The 20,625-nt window shown below is 41.9% G+C and overlaps 1 protein-coding gene and 1 long non-coding RNA gene across 5 annotated transcripts in view; one reads left to right on the forward strand and one right to left on the reverse strand.

The window, feature by feature from the left end:
* Positions 1 to 6,801: 6,801 nt before the first annotated feature.
* Positions 6,802 to 11,557, reverse strand: LOC309863764. Its single transcript, XR_014311245.1, has 3 exons — positions 11,257 to 11,557; positions 10,382 to 10,443; positions 6,802 to 7,015 (listed from the first exon to the last, which is right to left on the reverse strand). It is a non-coding gene; the product is annotated as an uncharacterized lncRNA (long non-coding RNA).
* Positions 9,712 to 20,625, forward strand: part of NR3C2 (nuclear receptor subfamily 3 group C member 2) — a 337,335-nt gene continuing 326,421 nt past the window's right edge. For 2 of the 4 annotated variants that reach the window (XM_082728958.1, XM_082728960.1), the window contains exons 1-2: positions 9,712 to 9,790; positions 17,281 to 19,039. In XM_082728958.1, the coding sequence (XP_082585084.1) occupies positions 17,283 to 19,039 (1,757 nt within the window). In that variant the 5' untranslated portion in view covers positions 9,712 to 9,790; positions 17,281 to 17,282. Of the gene's footprint in view, positions 9,791 to 11,645; positions 12,062 to 17,280; positions 19,040 to 20,625 lie in introns of those variants that run through there. The other 2 variants (XM_082728959.1, XM_082728957.1) reach the window with 2 other exon arrangements.

Raw genomic sequence — 20,625 nt, forward strand, 5'->3', positions numbered from 1 at the left:
CAAGGGTTCCTGAAGACCTCGTTAAGCAAAACCACCCATCTACCCTGAACAAAGTTCATTTTTCTTGATTTTATGTGAGATAGAATTAAACTTCTTTTCTACTTGAGCCACCCATTTGGGGGTATCTTTGTATAGGAGCTTCAACTATACCTGACTAATACATCAGAATATAAAAGAAGTATTTGAATATTATTCTTAGTTTAAAGGGCAACATATTGCCAAATAATATGAGCTGAATACTTCTTAAACTCACTGAATTCCTAAGCCCTTTTCTGTGGTCTGAATGTTTGTGTCACTCTAAAATTTATATGTTAAAACCCTAATCCCCAAGGTGTTGATGTTAAGTGGACCTTGGGAAGTGATTAGGATATAAAGGCAGAGCCCTCATGAATGGAAATACTACCCTTATAAAAGAGGTGCCTTGACATCTTCCACCATGTGAGGATAAAACAAGAAGACTGCAACCCAGAAGAGGGTCCACACGACCATTTTAGCACTGTGATCTTGAATTTCCAGCCTCCAGAACTGTGAGATATAAATTTCTGCTGTTTATAAACTACACAGTCTGTAGTATTTTGTTTTAGAAACCCAAACAAACTACGATATCTGTCCAATTTGGACTGAACACTTTTTTCTAGGATTAGAGTCAAAATATTTAGCAATTCCTACAACATAGGCCAACCAATCAGAATAGTTCTGGTAATAACTTAAATCAACAAGCAGTGGCTTATATGAATCCTGCATTTCATTGAAAAAAAGGTGACTGGAATTAATTGGGCTAAGAAAAAGATGATTAGAAAGTGACCCATAAGCAGTAGCATTGAAATGAACTGAATTTGAATTGCTCTGTTCCAAGGTTCCATAGTCTCCTAGCTGGGCAGTTCTCATTGCCCTGAAGTCATTTTCATTCTTGAGGATCTCAGGGAGAAGAGTTTGACTTTTAAATCCCTTCCCTCAACTGAAACCATGAGCTGGGATTATCTAGGAGAGCCCCACTTTGAGAGTTATTTGCATATATTAAGAACTAATTCTCTCTTAAACTCTTGGGAAGAAAGTACAATACCCAGGGTTTGTTTTTTTTTTTTTTTTTTTAATACCCAGGGTTTGTAACAGTGGGAATGAAACCCCCAGGTGATGAAAGCCTACCCTTTATATTTTTTGGCTTCCTCCTCCAACAGTAGCCCCTATCAGGAAATAGGAATGTATTCCTCCCACAGGTTTTTATACTGCTGCAGCAAATATGACAAAATGTTCCCACCTCATAATATAAAGGTGGTGACTACCTTGGAGCCTGTGATTATTTTTTTGGTATGCTTGAAATACTTTATGAAACATTTATAAACTTATACAATATGTTATGCTTTATAATATGATAATTAAATATTAATATAGCAACATTAAAAAGAAGCGGTCAAAAACTCCAAGTGATTTTTACAGTAGCAAAAAATAAAATGAACTCAATGGGTTACCTAATTTGTTATTAATAGTGTTGTATGATGTCACTATCTACCAGGTTAAGGAAATCAAATCACTTTTTTTCATGTATATCTTACTTTCAAAAACTGCTAACAACATTGGGTTTTCTTTCTGAATTTTTTTTTCACAACCTATGAATGACATAATGCTCCAGTTGGTGTCCACTGCTAACTATAACACCAGGTTTTCTCACAAGTGCATATTCTATTCTCCCCTTTTTATCTTGCTCATTCCAGGTCAAGCTTGATTTAAGTAACACTAGGAATACAGCATTATTTTATTCCTCTTGGCTTTAATAATTGTTCTTTAGGTTCAACTCTATAAATATGGGAATTTCATGTATCTTGACTGAATTTTATTTTTCAACTTCTCAAGAAAGGTAAATCCTGCAATGGACAAGATCAGTTCTTAACAAAGTGACGCAGTTATTATAGGTATAAACAGTAGGCCTGGGTTCCTGAAGAAAATATTAGAAATTTCCTCCTATGATCATTGGTTAAAAACTAAGAATGACAACTATGGCTTTGTCAAAACCTTATGACAGCCAATGGGTCTAATGTTCCCTTCTGATAGGATGAAAGCTGAAAAAAGAAATCAGTTAAAATCTGACTCGAGTAATAGGTGCAATATACTCAGGATAGAGAGAGAAAAGTGATCTGGACTTGACTACAGTAAACTGTGTGCAGAGGTAATTAAAGCAGTTGGGTTATCAATTCTCATCTCCTCCAAATAAACCAAAGTTAGTTAGTGCCTTAAGATAATACAATAATAAACTAATAGGTACTTCAAGAGCCTGAAAGTGATAAAGTACTTCTCAAATACTGATTCAGGGGAGGAATCCAGAGGTCTGGGAAAATCAGCATATAATCCAAGGGATATATATTGAACTAGAGGTCTCATAATTCCTATAATTATGTGATATGAAGGCCCACCTCTACCCTACTCCTTTTTATCACTATCTGACACTTCCTTTCTTCTATCCCCTACTTCCTGTTTCTTAGCCCCTCCCCAGCAGCGCCTTCCAGTGATAACTTAAGCTCCTCAAAATAAGCAGTCTGGGCCAGTTGTTTCATTCACCAAACTGTAGGGCAGTGGTTCTCAAAAAGAGTAATTTCCAGATAGGCAGCAGCAGCAGCAGCAACAACCTGGGAATTTACTAGAAATGCAAATTATCAGGCCCCACCCCAAACCTACTGAATGAGAAACCCTGGGGTTGGGGCCTAGAAATCTCTTTTAACATGCTTTCCAGGTAATTCTATACATACTAAAATTTGAGAATCTCTGTTTTACAAAAGAAAATTTTTGAAGTGTGAAATGCTTAAGGCAGATCACTGATTCTCAAGAGACCTCGAAAATCCTTTGAACTGGAAGCAAGATTTTTAATCCTCCAAAGAATCAATCTTGATTTGACAAACCTCCAGAGGTGGATATTTAGCATTTCTGAGAGCACTTACTAGATCCAAGTACTATGTTAAGTACATATCCTGCTATGGTATCAATAATCTCATTCTACAAATAAGGAAACCTAAATTTAGAAAGATTAAGTAATTTGTACTGGGTCATAAGGTTAGTAGGTGATGAAGTCAGAATTCTAAGCCATATAAGCTGGCTCTACAGTACTGTTTGATTTCCTGGTTCTGTGAAAAGGGGTAGTGAAATATAGCTCGAAGCTAAAAATTTTTGCTTAGATTTTTCATTCAAGAAGATTGAACATTGGCTCTTTTTTGTACCTTGAGCTTTTTGAATTATCTGCAGAAGTTAGTGTTTGTTTAAATTTCTCAGTGAGTACACTCGCTGTGATTAATAATCTTGATTTAGCTCCTGAGTCCATAGTTTGTTAATGTACTAGTAGTTGAATTTTAGTATTATAATCTCACGGTGCCATGGAAATAACTTAAAGTAAATAAAAATATATGTACATATGATATTATGTTTTGTTCCTTGGAAGCTTTTATTGAATTATAACAACTATATATATATATTTTTTTTAACAAATAAAGATAATTTAAGAACTAATTATATTTTCAAAAAAACTTCAGTTCATGTGATACTCAATTTGGAAATAAAAACAGTAATTTATAAATGAATGAGGGAGTAGTATATGTTGAAATGATGTAGTTATAGTAATAATTTTCCTGGATTTTTTTCTTTTTTGAGATATACAATTATTACAAAAATACATGTTTTTGTATTATATCAAACAGATTAAAAGTCATATTCATAAATGTATTAGAAAAATCTGAAAATTTTAGGAGCTTATTTGGTCCTTTACACAACAAAACAATTCTAACTCATTGTACAGAGGCATCATAAGTCTATTTAACTTCTACTTACAGGACATGGTTCTACTATATGCATGGCAAAGGCCATCCAAAAGCTTTTTTTTTTTTTTTTAAAGAAATGAACTAGTTTAAATGGAAACATGTCTACTTGTTTTGATAAAATATTAAAGGCTAGCTATAATTGGCACTAAGTACTTCAAAATAGATTGTGGTCTAAATATTAATAATTGATGTGGCATATACCTTTCATATACAAAGTGTTTATAAGTGTTTCCTTTTTACACATGGACATTTAAGGTCCAAAATTTATCCACTAAGAAAACCATATGATGCTCTGTGAAAAACTGTCAACACCAAAAGATTTGCATCTGGCAGGAGTTGAGGCTGGGAAAGAGGAAAGGATATCTTAACCACAGTTTTTACTAAAGGTGCCTATGTCTGTTGAAAAAAAGTCTTACCAAGCAATTAAAAATGCCTCATATTGAAAGAGCTATTAGAAGTGGCCCCCAGAAGGGCTAGAAAAAACAAATGCAATATAATAAAAATATCATTTGACATAAGAATGCATCAATTCCTCCACTGTGCCAGCTAGATGAAGTGGGAAATACTCAGCTGCCTTTGTTGGGACAAACTCAAAACTTGGATTAGGTCCTCCAAATGAGTAGATTACCTCTGAGTAAGATGATTCAGTAGGTTTCTTTAATAATATACCATTACTCCTACTTGCCTTGGAACAAAAATCACTCAGCTTGGGGACACTATGGGTGAAAGGCAAATCTGACAGTTGCCGAAATTTTAGTTTTCATTTACTTTGTAATGCATTATCCATAGCAAATTTACCTCTATCTTTAGGAATAAAGATGACATCTGCCATAAAGTGTCTTACATTTTTCTGTCTGCTATTTCTAATGTCATGTATCTGACATATGATAACCTCCCTTTATAAACTCTAATGTTAGGGAAAAGATTTTATTCCATTTGGGTGCCCATATGGCTATTCTTGACCTACTTGCAAATATATGACAAGATACACTGCACACTCTCTCATTCTGACATTTCTATTTCTGACATTGAATATACCTTTTAAGAATAAAATAATCTTTATTGGATGTACCTAGGCATCAGAAAATTAAAATTTAAAAAATCCACTTGGCCTCATTATTATATGGATAACTTATTGCCTGCCCTTGAGGTATTAACATTTTATATCACAAAAAATATATTTTTAATTGTGATTTTCATAGCTAAACATCAAAATCCTAAAGCATTTTGGGTTTTTTGCAATCATCTTTGTTAGAATAAAAAAATAGTGTTGATCAAAATGTTGTCTTGTTACTGACAGCTGTTAAAATGCTGCTAAAAATATAGTGCCAACTACTGAAAAGCTAACTGCTCCTGTGAAGTCCTAATGAGAAATTCTAAATGAGTTTTTCATCAAGTTCAACAGAGACTCTTATGTTTCTCACACCTGACCCACTGGATTGTTTCACTTTTCTGTGGTTGTTATTGCACATAATATCAGAGAAACAGCCCCAATGCATAGTCCTAACGTGCAAACAAACCATGAATTTATTTATGTAAGATTAGCACAGTTATTTAAAGGTGATGAATTTCCTGTACTAAATGAAGGGGAAAAAAAGGAGAGAAAAAGACAAGAAATTGAAAATATCTTTATTTTTATTAAAATATACTGCTCTAAGTTCCTCTCCCCCTTTTCAACTACTGTACATTATTTCTAAATTTAGAACAGCAGTGTAGGCACAGTGAAATCTGATTTGCTTCTAATAATATGGCATACTAATTGTGATGCATGTGCTGTTGGGTGCTCTGTCATCTCAAAATCTGGCCATAGAAATCTATTAGGTTTATGTATTTTTATTTAAAATGACTATAAATGAAATTAAGATAGATAGATGATTAAACAGAAAAACAAATACAGAAATGAAAGCTAATAAAAATATTCCAAATAGTCTAGAAAATTGAGTTTGGTCTATTTCGGATATTAACAAAAACCCTGATATGTTTTGTATTTATCTTCTGGTCCACAATTTCTTATTTGCTTGCAATGTTTATAAACTGTAACATGTGTGTTTTGCAATAAACAAAGAAAAAGTTCTATCTTCTATTATTCCCCTATTTATCTTCTCTCTCCAATTCCCCCCTCCTCTCTCATTCTGACTCTCTCTGTCTTTCTCAACTCTTTCCAACAGCTGGTAAGAGACAGTGGCGGGGAGGGGGGGTGGGGGGGGTGCGGAAAAAGCCTAGCTTTTTAGAAAGAAAAAAATGCCAGCATGGCTAGGCTTATTAATGAAGCTAACTATGACCAAATGTTTAGCCTTTAACTTTTAAAAATTATTGAATACAACTAAATTATATGATACCTAATGGTTTTCACTTTCTTGTTGGTTATAAAGATATAAAGGAGATGTATTTAATACATTTCAAAATAAAATTGAGAAGATTTTTTTTGGGGGGGGTGAGTAATGATTTCATGGCTTAAACTACTCTATGCTTTTTTCCTTCCCCCAGAGTCAGCTCTTTGAAGAAATGGGATTAGAATCAGGGAACTAAAGGGTGGCTCTGCTAAAGCTAAAATAAAGAGCAAGGGAGAATTTTTTTCCAACACAAACTTAGATGATATTAGGCTTTGTATCTGAAGTTATATAATAGAGGATGTGATGTCACACATGTAAATTGCAAACGCTGAGTCTTGCATTTTATGGTGGCAAACCTCAGGGAGTTTGACACTAATGGGATGAAGGAGAGTGATGTCCTAAGGTATAGCGACTGTAAACGGAGGGTGATCTATTTTCAAGAGGGAGATAACTATTGCTGCTGCTTCAAGATTTAAGACTATTTGGCAGCTGCAAATTGTCTCTATTTGGAGATGAAGTTCTTTTTCTGTTCTTTTTTTTTCTTAATTTTATTTAAAAAAAAATTTCATCCTTTTGCAAAGAGAAAATATGTTTATCTAAAAGGATGAAAAGAACAAACTGTTGAGACAGCTTAAAAAAACAAGCAAATAATGACATTAAGTGTACACTTTTTTAAGGTGATAAGGCTCTTTATTAACAAGCATTGGCACAGAATATTCCAAACAACTGGAAAACCCTGCATCCCCATTTTTGATGGAGTCTTTCAGGGGCATCACTTATGGGGTGATTCCAAGCAAAACGTCACTTTCTCTTCAGATGAGGGAGCCACAAACCTTATCCTGGAGCTGTTCTCCCTTAGGATAGTACAGGACCACTTCTTGTCTTACAGATGGCACAACAAAATAAAGAGAAGAGAAAAACTTACTTGTTAAATGTTTGGGCAAATAGCTAAACACTTAGATATCCCCAAAGATTTGACTATTAATAACTGCAGGATCCCCAATACCCTTTCCAAAGGATAAGAGAAGCTGGTATATATGGGCATATGCTACTCCCTACTCCCAACTATTTTGGTGTGAAAAAGTTTTAAAAGAATACTTATATACGTTTAAAAACTCAATCTTAGTTTTACAATATCAAATGGTTTTTAAGGCAGGGAAGATAAAAATTTGAGAATGGACAAGAAAAAACACAGGAAGAAATCTTTGCACCATCTTTGCACCTGATCCTTGACAAGTTGTCTGTAATGGAAATTATTGGTTAAAATCATGGTAGAGATTTAGGTAAAGAATGTTTATGGTAAATCATTTTTAAAGGGGAAAGATAATCGATACCTAATCAATTTACTAATTTTGTAAACCGAATTTACATAATATAGGTTTCCTTAAATAAGAGTTTTTTTTCTAACATTTCATTATGAAAAATTTCAAGTATACCAAAAAGTTGAGAAAATTTCACAGCAAACACCTGTATACCCACCAACTAGGTTCTACCATTAATATTGTACTTCAGTATGCACATGCTTCATCACATATCTATGCATTCTTCCGTGTATTTTATCAACCCACCTGTGTCAATCCATCTTATTTTTGATGCATTTCAAGATTCAGTTTTTGCTGTCAGGACACTTGTATTAATTATTAATATGTTCATTTTGAAAATATATTATTTTCTTGATTTCGCTTAAAACATAATACCTTAAGAACTTCACATTACCTACAAATAAGGGAACTGAGGCAAAAGGTTGTTTTTAGAGGCCAAAATGCGACCCTCAGCCATCTAAGAACTGAGTAGTGCTAACGCTGTGTGGGTGATGGACGCAAAGGCAAGCTCGATATTCGGACAGTGGGAATGTGATTGAAGAAAGGCAGTGATTGTTTCAACAGGGCAGCTCCGAGTTTAACAGGGTTTTGTGTGGGAAGAGATTAGCAACTTTCACAGCTATTTAGGAAGAAAATGGGAAAGAACTCTGAAAAGGGCGGGGCGGGGCGGTTAGGATGGTGGTCAATAGATCCAGTACGAAAAGAAGTGCTAAACTGGAAAGGGGGTGTGTGTGTGGGGGTGCTGTTCGCGGGGTTTAAAAAACGGAATCATAGAGCACAAGCTGGGAAGCGTGTAAGGGGTAGTGACTCTCCCCCCCAGTATATTCCACCAAGGTTAACTGTAACGGTGCGGTGGAAGAGTCGGGCTGAACGTATATCTCACACACGTGAGTGAGCGGGAACCCGCGCGCGCGCGCGCGCGCACACACACACACACACACACACTCACACACACATCGCCTGATGGGGGTAATCTGTGTGGCAGAGAGTGGCGGACGTGGGACTTCGGGGAGGCTCCGGAGCCCGGATTCGGCAGACAGCTCCGCAGGGCAGAGGGAACGGGAGAATCCCGGGATCGAGGGTCACAGCTTCATCTTCTGCCCCTCGCGGCGCGCCCGCCTTCACGGCTCGGCCGCCCCCCTTTCACTTTCGCGTCTGCGTAGGTGTCTGCCCCGGCTGGCGCGAGGGCGCGGGGGCGCGCGGGGCGGCGCGGGGGCGCGCAGCGCTCGCCGAGCTTGGGGGGAGGGGACCTGGCGCTGCACCCCTTCCTCAGCTTCCTCCACCGAGGCACCACCGCCCGCATCTCAGCCTCTGTCAGAGCTAGGGGACCTGTCGCGGCCGCCGCTCCTCACCAGTCTCCCCACACGCCCCCACGCGCAGCCACCCGTCCTTCCTCAGCGCCCCCCCACCCCCCCGCTACGGTGGGGGTGGGGCAGAGGCGCCGCAAGCTCGAGAGAGGGGGGAGAAGAGCAGCCTCACTGGGTGGGCGGCGAGGGAGCAGGAAAAGAAACTTTTCACTCCCGCCCCCCGCGCGTGGCCCCCAACCCGTGCCCCCTCCTGCCCCCCGCGGGTGGGGACTGCACCTGAGGCCACGGCGCGAGCTCAGGCCCAGACTTTGGGAGGACGTGGGAAGTGGTGGAGGGAGGGTTACGTGCATCGGAGGTTCGGTTTTTCCCTCCGCCTCTCTACTGCCAGGGGCCAGGGTGAGAGGGCAACCAGCCACTGGCGTCCCCATCCCGATTTCCCACCAGCCGGTGGCTGGACGCTTTGCAGCCTCCTCCGGCGGCTGAGGGTGTGACCCGGGGAGGGGGCCGCGGCGCCGCGGGCTCCCCCTGCGGCCGCCCCCTCACATACACACAGACACACACGCTCCGCCGCCCGAGCTGTCACCGGCCACCCCAGGCCCGAAGAGGGTGCGCGGAGAGCCGCGCTGCGGGGCTCAGGCGCGGAATCATCCCGCCGTTACTTCCCGGCTTCCAAGTCTGCAGCCGTCAACGCCGGGGAGACCAGCAGCCCCGGGAGAGGGGCCCGCTTGAGGCCGGGCCGCCGCTGCTGGGGGCGAGCGGGCGCCCGCGTCCCCTTCTGCGCGGTTTGGCGCCGCCGCCTCGCCTCCTCCTGCGGGGTAACAACACTCCTGGTCTATAGCTCTACCCACCGTCAGTAGGGCGACTGCCGGGATTATCATCCTCTCCATCCTTACCGCCGATCTGGTAATATTGGACTTGCTGGTGGCGGCGGCAGCGGCGGCGGCGGCGGGAGTCTCGCTGCCCTCACCCCCACCCACCCCTCCACCCCCCGCCCCGCGCCCCAGCTTCCCCACCATGTCCTAGAAAAGGTGAGTGCAGCGACAGTCACTTTGCGCTGACAGCGGCGGGAGGGGGCCCGGGAAGCGCAAAGGGGGCCCCGGGGAAGGCATGGTCCGCGTAGAGGGCGCGAGTGGGCGAACCGAGGTGGGCTGTGGGCACGAGACCAGGTGCCCGCCGGGCCGCCTCCGGGCAGGGGTGCTGGGCGGCAGGCGAACGATCGCAGCGGCTGTCCCTGCAAAATCTAACCTAGATTTTACAAGAAGCTGAGATCCAGGGCAAGACCGGCCCTCCGTAAAGGAGGTAAAAACTTAGTAAAAGACACACGTCCATTCCTTTAATAATGAATAATTTGTCAGTGCAGGCTGAGCCGCCGCCTCCTCGCCTGCCCCGGCGCTCTAGCTAGGTCCGGGACTCCCCTCGCTCCTGCCTGCCGCCTGCGCTTGGCCCGGTGCGATCGATTCCAGACTGCTCGCCTGGCCCGGACAGCGCGCGTGACGGCGGGCCCCGCGGGAAAGTTGGGACACTTGGCGAGGACTCCCGGCTGTGGGGTCCCGGGGGCCGCTCTGCGCAGGGGACTACTGAGCACCGAAGTCGCCCCCGCCGCCAGGGAGTTCCCCTACCTGGAGCGGCGGCGAATTCGAGTCTTCCTTGGTTCGGGGTCTGGAATCCCGAAGCTCAGTTACTGTAAAGAGAGGAGGGGGCCTTTGGGCACAGACAGGGTGAACCCCCCTCCCCCCCGCCCTCCGACTTTGGCGGGTGCGAGGCAAGGGTGAGGCGGGAGGCTGCACAGCTGCCACCACCGGGCTGCGGGTCGCCGAGGGCTGGGGGACCAGATTTAGGTGTGTACGTCACTGGTGCTGACTCCGGGCCAGCCGGGAGCCCAAAACGGAGCCTCAGACGCGGAGCCTCAAAGTCCTTAGAAATCAAAATTAAGAAGCCCTTCCTTTTGCTTAGTAACTACAGCGTTTGGGTGGGCGAGAGGAGAGTCGAGGAGGGGGCGGTTGGAGTGTCTTGCAGACACTCGATCCTTAGAAAACACTTTGATTCCTTTCCCCTCCTGTGTATTTCTCCCAATTATGGGCACTCCCTCCCACCCATTATAAAGAGGTGAATATCCTCGATGGTAAGCTTTCAAATTGAGCTAGTGGAAAAATCCAATACTAAACTAATAAATACACCAACAAAATCATAAAGGAGAGCAACAGCTTTTGACCCTGGCACTTTTTTTTTTTTTAATGGTGGGGGGGTTGGGTGGGAGACAGGCTGCGTTTAAAGGGCTTTGGCTGCACTGTTAAAACAAGGAAATTCAAATCGAGTGGGAACGTGATCCTCTCTCTCGCTGGCAGCTACGCTGCGGCTGCTCTGCCGAGAGGTAACTCGCAAGACCGAGGAAAGGGGCGGGGAGAGGAACCTCGGGGGTCGGGTAAAGCCCACTAGGAGTCCTCCCCCGCGCGCGGACGCTGTGGGCGGTGCCTGGGCCAGGCCTGCTGCTCACCTGGCGCTGCAGGTGGAGTATGAGGGACAACACCTTGAATGGATCTCGGAAAAACCGACTTCTTCCGCGTCACCACACTTTTCACCTCTTTCCTGATAGCCTGAGGTTGGCAGCAGGAGAGTCAGGTGGGCGCGAGCAAGTTTGGGGCAGTAGAGCGAGAGGGGCGGGGGGCAGCGTGCGGAGAGTGTCTAGTGCCCTGTGTCGTAGCTGCTGCCTGGCACCCCAAGCGTCCGCCGTGGCTGCGGCTTTAAGGGAGCTGCGAGTCTAGGCTGTGTCGCAGCAACTTTGTATCAGTCATGTCGCCCTCCTGGTGACTGACAGCCGGGATTGCCCAATGAGAAACCCGCCTGACCTGTGCAGCGTGGAGCCTTGCTTCCCTCCGGGCCAATAGGAAGGGCTCAGGGGGGCGGGATAGCAACCTGAACTTTATCTGGACATGTGACCACCCCGGCCCTGGAGCTGGCCCACTCCCCCTCCGGGCTTTCGCCCGCCCTCTCTAGCTCTCTCCCTTCCCACTTCGCCCGCCCTGGCCCTGGCCCTGGCCCTGCCCCCTCCTCTCCGCCCCTCCGCGCCCGGGGTGTCATTGGACCGGGGAGACGCAAGCCAACTTCAGGCTGCTCGGAGGAAGCCCGTGCAGTCACCTGGGTGCAAGAGCGTTGCTGCCTCGGGCTCTCTCGCTGCGGGGAGAGCGGCACTCGCTGGCCTGGATGTGGTTGGATTTAGGGGGGCTCCGCAGCAGGGGTGTCGTGGCGTTGGCGAGCGCTGCAACAGGTAGACGCCGAGAGACGGACCCCGGCCGAGGCAGGTGTGTAGGGGTGCGCCGCGGGGCGCAGCTTGCCGGACTCGGCTTGCGGCCGCGGCGCGGGAGCGTGCACTTTGCAGGGAGAAGTGGCTGCGTAATCCGGAGGCACAGTCAGTATGGTGCTGTGTGCTTGTTGTTTTGTTTTGGTTTTCCACTTTTTACCCCCTTTGGCCGCCAGAGGACTATTTTGGGAAAGTTTGGCCACTTTGGATAAATGCCCTCTAACGAGCAGCTTTCAACCGCCTTTGGCAGTGGGAGGTCTACCTCCCTTCCTCTTCCCAAGGATGACTTTCGGATCGTTTTCCTTCTACAATTTTTAAAGGACGTTTGAATAATATTTCTTAACTCTATCAATTGCGGAAGCACCCAAATCTTAGCAGGAGGTGTAGCGGAAAAGGGCAGTTGAAGGAGATACAGATCCTGATGTAGCCTGTATGAAGAGGGCTCTGGAAATTCGTGCATTTCCCGTTCCCTAGTATTTATAAAACTCTGGAGAGAGGCTAATGCTTTCTGTGGCATCAGTTGGAATTCCAAAGGCAGGAGAGAAAGGATGAAGCTTTTTTTGGTGTCATCCGTACCCTACTATACTGAATTTAGGTGCATGGCTTTTCCTACTGAATTTTAAAAGACTAGGTTTAAATCAGAATGGTTTATGGCACCATCACTTTTAACTTATTATAACCTAGAAGTTAGAAAAACTTTTGTTTGATAACAGACAAGTTTTTGAAAGCGGTGAATTTCTAATGCACTTAAATTGCTTTTTAACATTTGTATGGCCATTTCTATAGGTGCTATTATTGATGGTATTTACAAAGTAATGTTAACAGCATTCTCCATCTGTGAAGTTCTGTGAAGTTTTAATTTTATGTTTGAGCTCAAGGCACACTAGCATTGAAATACCTGAGGATAGAAGTTTAAAAAAAATAAATAAAGGGGAGCTTTTTCCTTTAAGGGAGACATAGTTTGGCTTGGGGATTTTTGGAAGGATCAGGTGGCTCAGTGAATTAGGTGAGTGAATAGAAATCAGGTGTGCTCAGTTCTAACTGGTTCTCCCGCTCTCTTAGGTGACCTTGGGCAGGTTTCTATCATTTACCTCGTGTATAAAAGAGGAGAACATAATAATAGTTCTGTGGTAGGTATGACAGAAAAATAGTCACAGACAGCAAACTTTCATAGTGATACGACCACTGAAAATTGTGAAATTGTTAAGGTTCTGTCTTTAAGATGCCCTATTACAGTGAAATAACTATAGAAAATGATATGTTTTAAGTGGGACTATGTTTTGGGGATATTAAAAGTGAAAGTGTTTTCAGACAAAATACAAATTCACAAGAATCTTTGTTAATATTCCTGGGGGGAAAAAAAAAACTATTTCCTTAGGAAAAATGCAATTTAACATAGACTGTAAAACATAAAATTTTAAAGTCAGCTTTTTTCTTTGCAAAAATAGTGCTTAAGAGCATACGAATGGCTTAAGGTAGAACTTTCATTAGCACTTTTCCTTACTTTTGTGAAATTTCCTTTATGTTTTGAGGGAGGCCATTTGCATAAAAAGTAAAGGCTCATAATGGTTTTTGTCTTTGTCCCAGTAAAGCCTCTGTTATAGTTTCTGCTGAAAGGGAGACAAGTCTGATTTTATATAAGCTAGATATGTATACATGAAGTGTCTGCTTCATCATATACTTTAGTAACAAAAACTTTCCCTTTACTCACTGGGTATTAAGTTCTATGAGGAGTATAATCATCAACTAGTATTTTCAGTATTTATTAGTAAGTTCAGGTTAACTGAAATTCTGCTTAAGCCATGGTTATTACGCCACTTCCAAAAAGACTACCTGGCTTTTTCCTGGACTACATAGGAAATGAATGCCTAACCTAATCTATTTGTTTACAGAGAAGACTGATTAAAATAATGGGAACTCAGCACAAAATATTTTAATGCTCCTAAGTTTTTAAGAACTCTGATCTTTAAAAATATTTGCATTGGAAGCCATGCAGATGCTAGAAGTCCTCTATTCTTTTGTGCTTGACAGTTGCCAACCTTTATTTTCTTTGTTGAGAGGTGCGTCTAAAGTTGGTAGATGAAGACAATACTTTACACAGAACTAATTTAGATTTCAGCAAAGCCTTTTGCAAATTCTTTAATGATAGCCCTGTCAATAACGTGGTGAAATGCAGCCTGTTTTATGTTACTGTTAAGAGTTCGAGGCTAGCCAAATAGGACTTGGAAAGTTGTGATCAGCTGCATGATGTTAGTGATAAGATGCTTCCTTGTAGAGTGCTTTAAGATTGTACTTGCCTGCTCTCTTCCATGTAGATTCTCTTCGAATCTTCATGTACCCTCACAAGTCTGAGATTTGGCTCCTGCTTTAGAGCAGAGTGGTGAAAGGCATCCCTTAGAATATTAGTAGGTGTTGTAGAAAAAGGGAGCAGTGGCCAAGTTATTTAGAGGACGCTGGAATAAAAAGAAAACAGGTTTCTGCACTGTAAAACTTCTCAGGAGTTCAGCATGCAGGTTTACACTGTGAAACTTCAGAAAAGCAGTTCCTGATCATCCTTTCCAAGAGAATGTTTGGAAGATGGATTTTTGGACAGGGATCTGGAGATAGGATTCTCCTTTCAGACTGTTGCTTAGGGTCGGGTAGGGTGGAGAGAATGGAGATGAGGAAGGAAGCTGTAGGTGGAAGGTGTGGAGGCTGGAGACTTTGGAAGCCTTTGGCAAGGGTCCTCAAGCAAGGGTGATCTGCTGGAATTAAGGTAGAGAGTGGTGCGGTTCACCAAGAAAGGGAATGTGGGTTTATGGACAGGGTTCAGGGCAGGAGGTGGGGAGGGGGTGATACAAAATAGATGTTCAGTTTTGAGATGAATGGACATGTTTCTTCTGCTGTTTAATGAATTTGGACCTGAAACATCTATACCTTAGATGTGTATCTATTCAAGTATGGGGAGGACAGAGTATTCTTAGGTAGAAGTAGAAGCACAGAATAGTATGGTTATAGGTAAATTGTTTTTCAGTGTAGAAGAGGTCAGTATTAGCAGTTTAAGTCCCATTTCATGAAGTGTGTGTGTGTGTGTGTGTGTGTGTATTTCAACTTGATTTTTATCCACACTAAATTTTTTGGCTAGAATTATCAGATAAACACCTCAACTGTTGTAATTTGATTTATTTTCCTCTGCTTTGTGATTGACTTGTGATTAGGAATTTATAGAATAATGTTCTTTAAATAAAAGGTTATATGCTAGATTTTAGTGTTCAAAAATTGAGTATTATAAGAGTTAACATCTTTTATTTTGTACTGGGTGGTCTGCTTGGGATGCAGTGGTGAAATTGACAAAGTTTCTGCCTCCTGAGAACTCAAAATGTAGCGTAGAATACAATGAAGTAAGAGATAATTACAATAGTTAGAAAATTTAGGCATTACATGTCATTATAGAGCCTTGTGATATCTATTGCCAGTTTATTTAGTAGAGCCATTCTGTTATTTTTCTGTATTAATTAATTTAAGTTCTGTAGCAGAAGGACTTCCTAGTCTCTTTTCCTGAGGGGAAGCTAGGGAAGATGGGGGTAGTGAGTGGCCAAGGGGGAAAAGGATGAGAGGCCTAAAGTAATATTGGTGCACAGAACTGCAGAAACTGCATCAGACTTTTATTTGGGTCATGGATTGTTGATACACCTGAAAGGATTTGAAAAATGCGTACATAATGATTTTAGCAGTTTTGTTTATTATAATGTAAAAATGACCTTTTTGCTAAGAATGCATTAATTTTCTTTAAGATATGTTTCTTTAGAGTGGTGATTCTCAAAGCAGGGAGCATTTGGTAATGTCTGAAGACATTTTGGTTGTCACAGCCGGATATGGGGAGTACTGCTTGCAGCTAGTGGATAGATGACAGGGAGATTGCTAAACATCTTACAGTGCATAGGACAGACCTTCACCACAAAGAATTATCAGTGTAAAGAGAGACCTGGGATCAAATTCCACCTCTGCCACATAGCTATTGGCCTGTGCCTCGGTTTCCCCAACATATTATTTGGATAATACTTAAATGAATCTTACAAGGTTATTAGGGTAAATAAGAGGCTTATAATGTGGCATCGAATTATATAGTGTGTAGGATTATGTAAATATAACCTATTATAATTATTTTGTCTATGAAATAAATTTACATAGAGAGCCAATGGATATGGTTGTGTATCTAAGAAAAAACCGGTGGGCTCCCTGAGGATAAGGACTGTGCCTGTTTTGTTTATCACTATAGATTCAGTGACTGGTTGTAGGCCCAGGATGTAGCACACACTTGGTAAATATTTGTTGAATGAATGAACACATAATTGTCAGGACTCATCTCAGACTTCCTCCATTTACTGTTGAAAAGAAAACTGTCTCTGCTGGAAGTCTTTATAGCAGAGGTACTACTAAGTAAGGATGCATGTCAAAGTCCCTGCCAGCATGGTAATACGGAGAATCTAGTGCTGACATTCCCCAGTTATTATACTGCTTCTCTATGGAGCTATGGACCATCTTAATTAATCAGGATACATGAATCTTTATTTTTCAGTACTGACATTATTTTATCCTCATCACTAATCCATTTTAAGAAAATCTTATTTTTTAAAGAAATAATTCTTAAGTTATTTTTCCTGTGATAATTCACTTGGTAACTTTAATTTCATATTGAGAAAAGGTAACATTGGTTGTATTTCCGTATTGTTTTTAATAAAACCATGTGTTAGATATGGAAAACAGCTTCCATATGCTTGAAAAACTCCAGAGGTTTTGGAGTCAGAAGATTTAGTTTAAACCCAACTACATTACATATCACTTCTTTGACCTTGGGCAAGTCACCCATATCACTAAGCCCTTCCTTTCCTCCTTGCCTGCCTCATCAGTCCCCAGGATTACTCTGAATATTAAATAAGTTAATATTTGTAGATATTTTGTGCAAATCTAAAGGCTGTATTATAGCAGCATGTTACTTTTATTTAGATGCAAAATAATTTTATGTGATTGCTGCTTGTAGTCCAGCTTCTGGACAAGTCATAGTCAGGACTGTTAATAAGAGTACCAAAAAGGTAACAATTTTAATATAACTAGAAGTATTGCTTATGATAAGTAGAATATGTACATATAGCTTAGTAAATGGAATTTTGGAATGTCTTCTAGAGTAATAGTGCTATAAATGACTCTAATTCAATTTTTTAATATAAATTTATTTGTTAGCTATGGAGACCAAAGGCTACCACAGTCTCCCTGAAGGTCTAGATATGGAAAGACGGTGGGGTCAAGTTTCTCAGGCTGTGGAACATTCTTCCCTGGGACCTCCAGAGAGGACTGATGAGAATAACTACATGGAGATTGTCAACGTAAGCTGTGTTTCCGGTGCTATTCCAAACAACAGTTCTCAAGGAAGCAGCAAAGAAAAACATGAACTACTCCCTTGCCTTCAGCAAGACAATAATCGGTCTGGGATTTTAACATCTGATATTAAAACTGAGCTGGAGTCTAAGGAACTTTCAGCAACTGTGGCTGAGTCCATGGGTTTATACATGGACTCCGTAAGAGATGCTGACTACACCTACGATCAGCAGAACCAGCAAGGAAGCACGAGTCCAGCAAAGATTTATCAAAATGTTGAACAGCTGGTGAAATTTTACAAAGAAAATGGCCATCATTCTTCCACTCTAGGCAGTGTGAACAGGCCCTTGAGATCCTTCATGCCTGACTCTGGGAGCTCTGTGAATGGTGGGGTCATGCGTGCCATTGTTAGAAGCCCTATCCTATGTCATGAGAAGAGCCCATCTGTTTGCAGCCCTCTGAACATGACCTCTTCAGTCTGCAGCCCTGCTGGAATCAGCTCTGTGTCCTCCACCTCTGCCAGCTTTGGCAGTTTCGCAGTGCACAGCCCTATCACCCAGGGGACTCCTTTGACATGCTCCCCTAATGTCGAAAATCGAGGCTCCAGGTCGCACAGCCCAGCACACGCCAGCAATGTGGGCTCTCCTCTCTCAAGTCCATTAAGTAGCATGAAATCCCCAATATCCAGCCCTCCGAGTCATTGCAGCGTAAAATCTCCGGTCTCCAGTCCTAATAATGTCACTCTGCGATCCTCTGTGTCTAGCCCTGCAAACATCAACAACTCAAGGTGCTCCGTTTCCAGCCCTTCCAACACAAATAACAGATCCACGCTTTCCAGCCCAACTGCTAGCACCATGGGATCTACCTGTAGCCCGGTAAACAATGCCTTCAGCTACGCTGCTTCTGGTGCCCCAGCTGGATCCAGTGCAGCCCGGGATGTGGCTCCTAGTCCTGACACACAGGAGAAAGGTGCTCAAGAGGGCCCTTTTCCCAAGAGTGAGGAAGTCGAGAATGCCATCTCCAACGGTGTGGCTGGCCAACTTAGCATTGTCCAGTACATAAAACCAGAACCGGATGGAGCTTTTAGCAGCTCATGTCTGGGAGGAAATAGCAAAATAAATTCTGATTCCCCATTCTCAGTACCAATAAAACAAGAATCAACCAAGCATTCATGTTCAGGCACGTCTTTTAAAGGGAATCCAACGGTAAACCCATTTCCATTTATGGATGGCTCATATTTTTCCTTTATGGATGATAAAGACTATTATTCTCTATCAGGAATCTTAGGACCACCTGTGCCCGGCTTTGATGGTAACTGTGAAGGCAGTGGATTCCCAATGGGTATTAAACAGGAACCAGATGATGGGAGCTATTATCCAGAGGCCAGCATCCCTTCATCTGCTATTGTTGGTGTGAATTCAGGTGGACAGTCCTTTCACTACAGGATTGGTGCTCAAGGTACAATATCTTTATCACGATCGGCTAGAGACCAATCTTTCCAACACCTGAGTTCCTTTCCTCCTGTTAATACGTTAGTGGAGTCATGGAAATCACATGGTGACCTGTCATCTAGAAGAAGTGATGGATATCCAGTTCTAGAATACATTCCAGAAAATGTAACAAGGTAAGTTGGTTTTTGCCTCCTTTTTTGAAAATCATGGCTTTATAAAATGTTGAAAAGGTCAGTATTCACAGTTGATAAATTTAAACACGTTTCAGCTTACTGTTTTATTTTTGTTTTCCGCATGGTCATTGAGTGCCACCTCTTTCCTTGTTTGTATAATGTCACTGCTTTTTTGAAGTAGAGAAACAAAAAATTCTTAAAATCTTTTAGAAAATATTTGTGTTGATTGGGAAGGCGTGTGTGTGGGTATCCCCTTCCCCTTTGCACATTGCCTGTCGTAGGTATTTGGGAAAAGTTTATTTTCTGCTGCCTGTTACTATATTTACTTCAGCAGACTAGTGCTAGATTATTTTTTTCTTTAGCTATACACTGGTTCACTAGAATTGTTTTAAATTTGTTTCTTGTGGTCTTAGTCTTTTTTCTTAGCTTTTATTAATCACTTCATTGGTTATGAAATATGAAATTGGACCCCAAATCTGTTACCCACAAGCTCTTCACCCTCTTTTTCCTTTTTTGAGTAGGTTAATTATATGTCAGTCATGGTTTTCAATACAAATAAATCATTTCCTTAACTGTTGAGGGCTTTTAAAGACTCAGCACATCTAAAATTACTAAGTGGACAGTCTTGCTTTTTTACTCATATTGGAAGTGAAATATGTCACTGCAGTTTTGAGCTGGTATAACTTATAAGATCTGCAAGAAGACGTACTTTACTTACTGTAAAATAACTCTTGACTTTGCTTTTTGCTTATAGCGTATTGTATATATTTAGAAAAAAACAAGGAAGAGGTTTTCGATATGACTGTGAAGGGTGGTTCTAAGTTATACAATGAATACTTGCATTGGACTTTGCTTCAATACTGTTTTTATTACATGGTTGTGATAAATGGTCCCTTTATTGAACATATAAAGAATAGATGTCCTAGATACAGTTCTTTCACTTGGCATTTAGGAATTTGTGCATATTTCCCTTAAAATCTTACGTTTTGGGAAATACTTTCATCCCATTAACATGGGGTTTACGTGTATTTCTATATCTTTCTCCTCCTGTTCTCTTATGAGCCAAAAGCTAAAAGTTTAATTCATGCATTCTTTTCCTTGTCATTGATTCAAACCTTGCTCCTCTTGCCTTTATGGAAGCAAACATTCCTTTAAATGATATGTTATTACTGTTCTCGATAGCAGGAACAATCATGTTCTGATACTGCCTCTATCTCTTAAATTCTGAACCCCATTAGGGAGATAGCCTAAGATAGCATGGCTTTCATCAGGAGCAAACTCAGCATGTGGTCTCCTGCTAGTGCTTTGTTTTACTTTTAGAGAAGGAAATTTTGCACATGATGTCGATATTTTTGTAAGTGATGTTTTTGGTGAGTTAGTATGAGGGAGTACAACCTGGTAGTATGAGCATGGCTGCCCGGGTTGAAATCCCAGCTCTGCCACCTAATTGCTTTGTGTCCCTGTGCATACCCCTTCCCCTCTGGGCTTTTAGTATTCTCATCCGGAGGAAAAAGAAAAAAGAATTCAACAGTACGCATCTCAAATATAGTGAAGATAACTGAGTTAATTTTGCTTATCATCTGGTA

The sequence above is a fragment of the Mustela nivalis genome, assembly GCF_964662115.1.
Source record: "Mustela nivalis genome assembly, chromosome: 4".
Classification (NCBI taxonomy): domain Eukaryota; kingdom Metazoa; phylum Chordata; class Mammalia; order Carnivora; family Mustelidae; genus Mustela; species Mustela nivalis.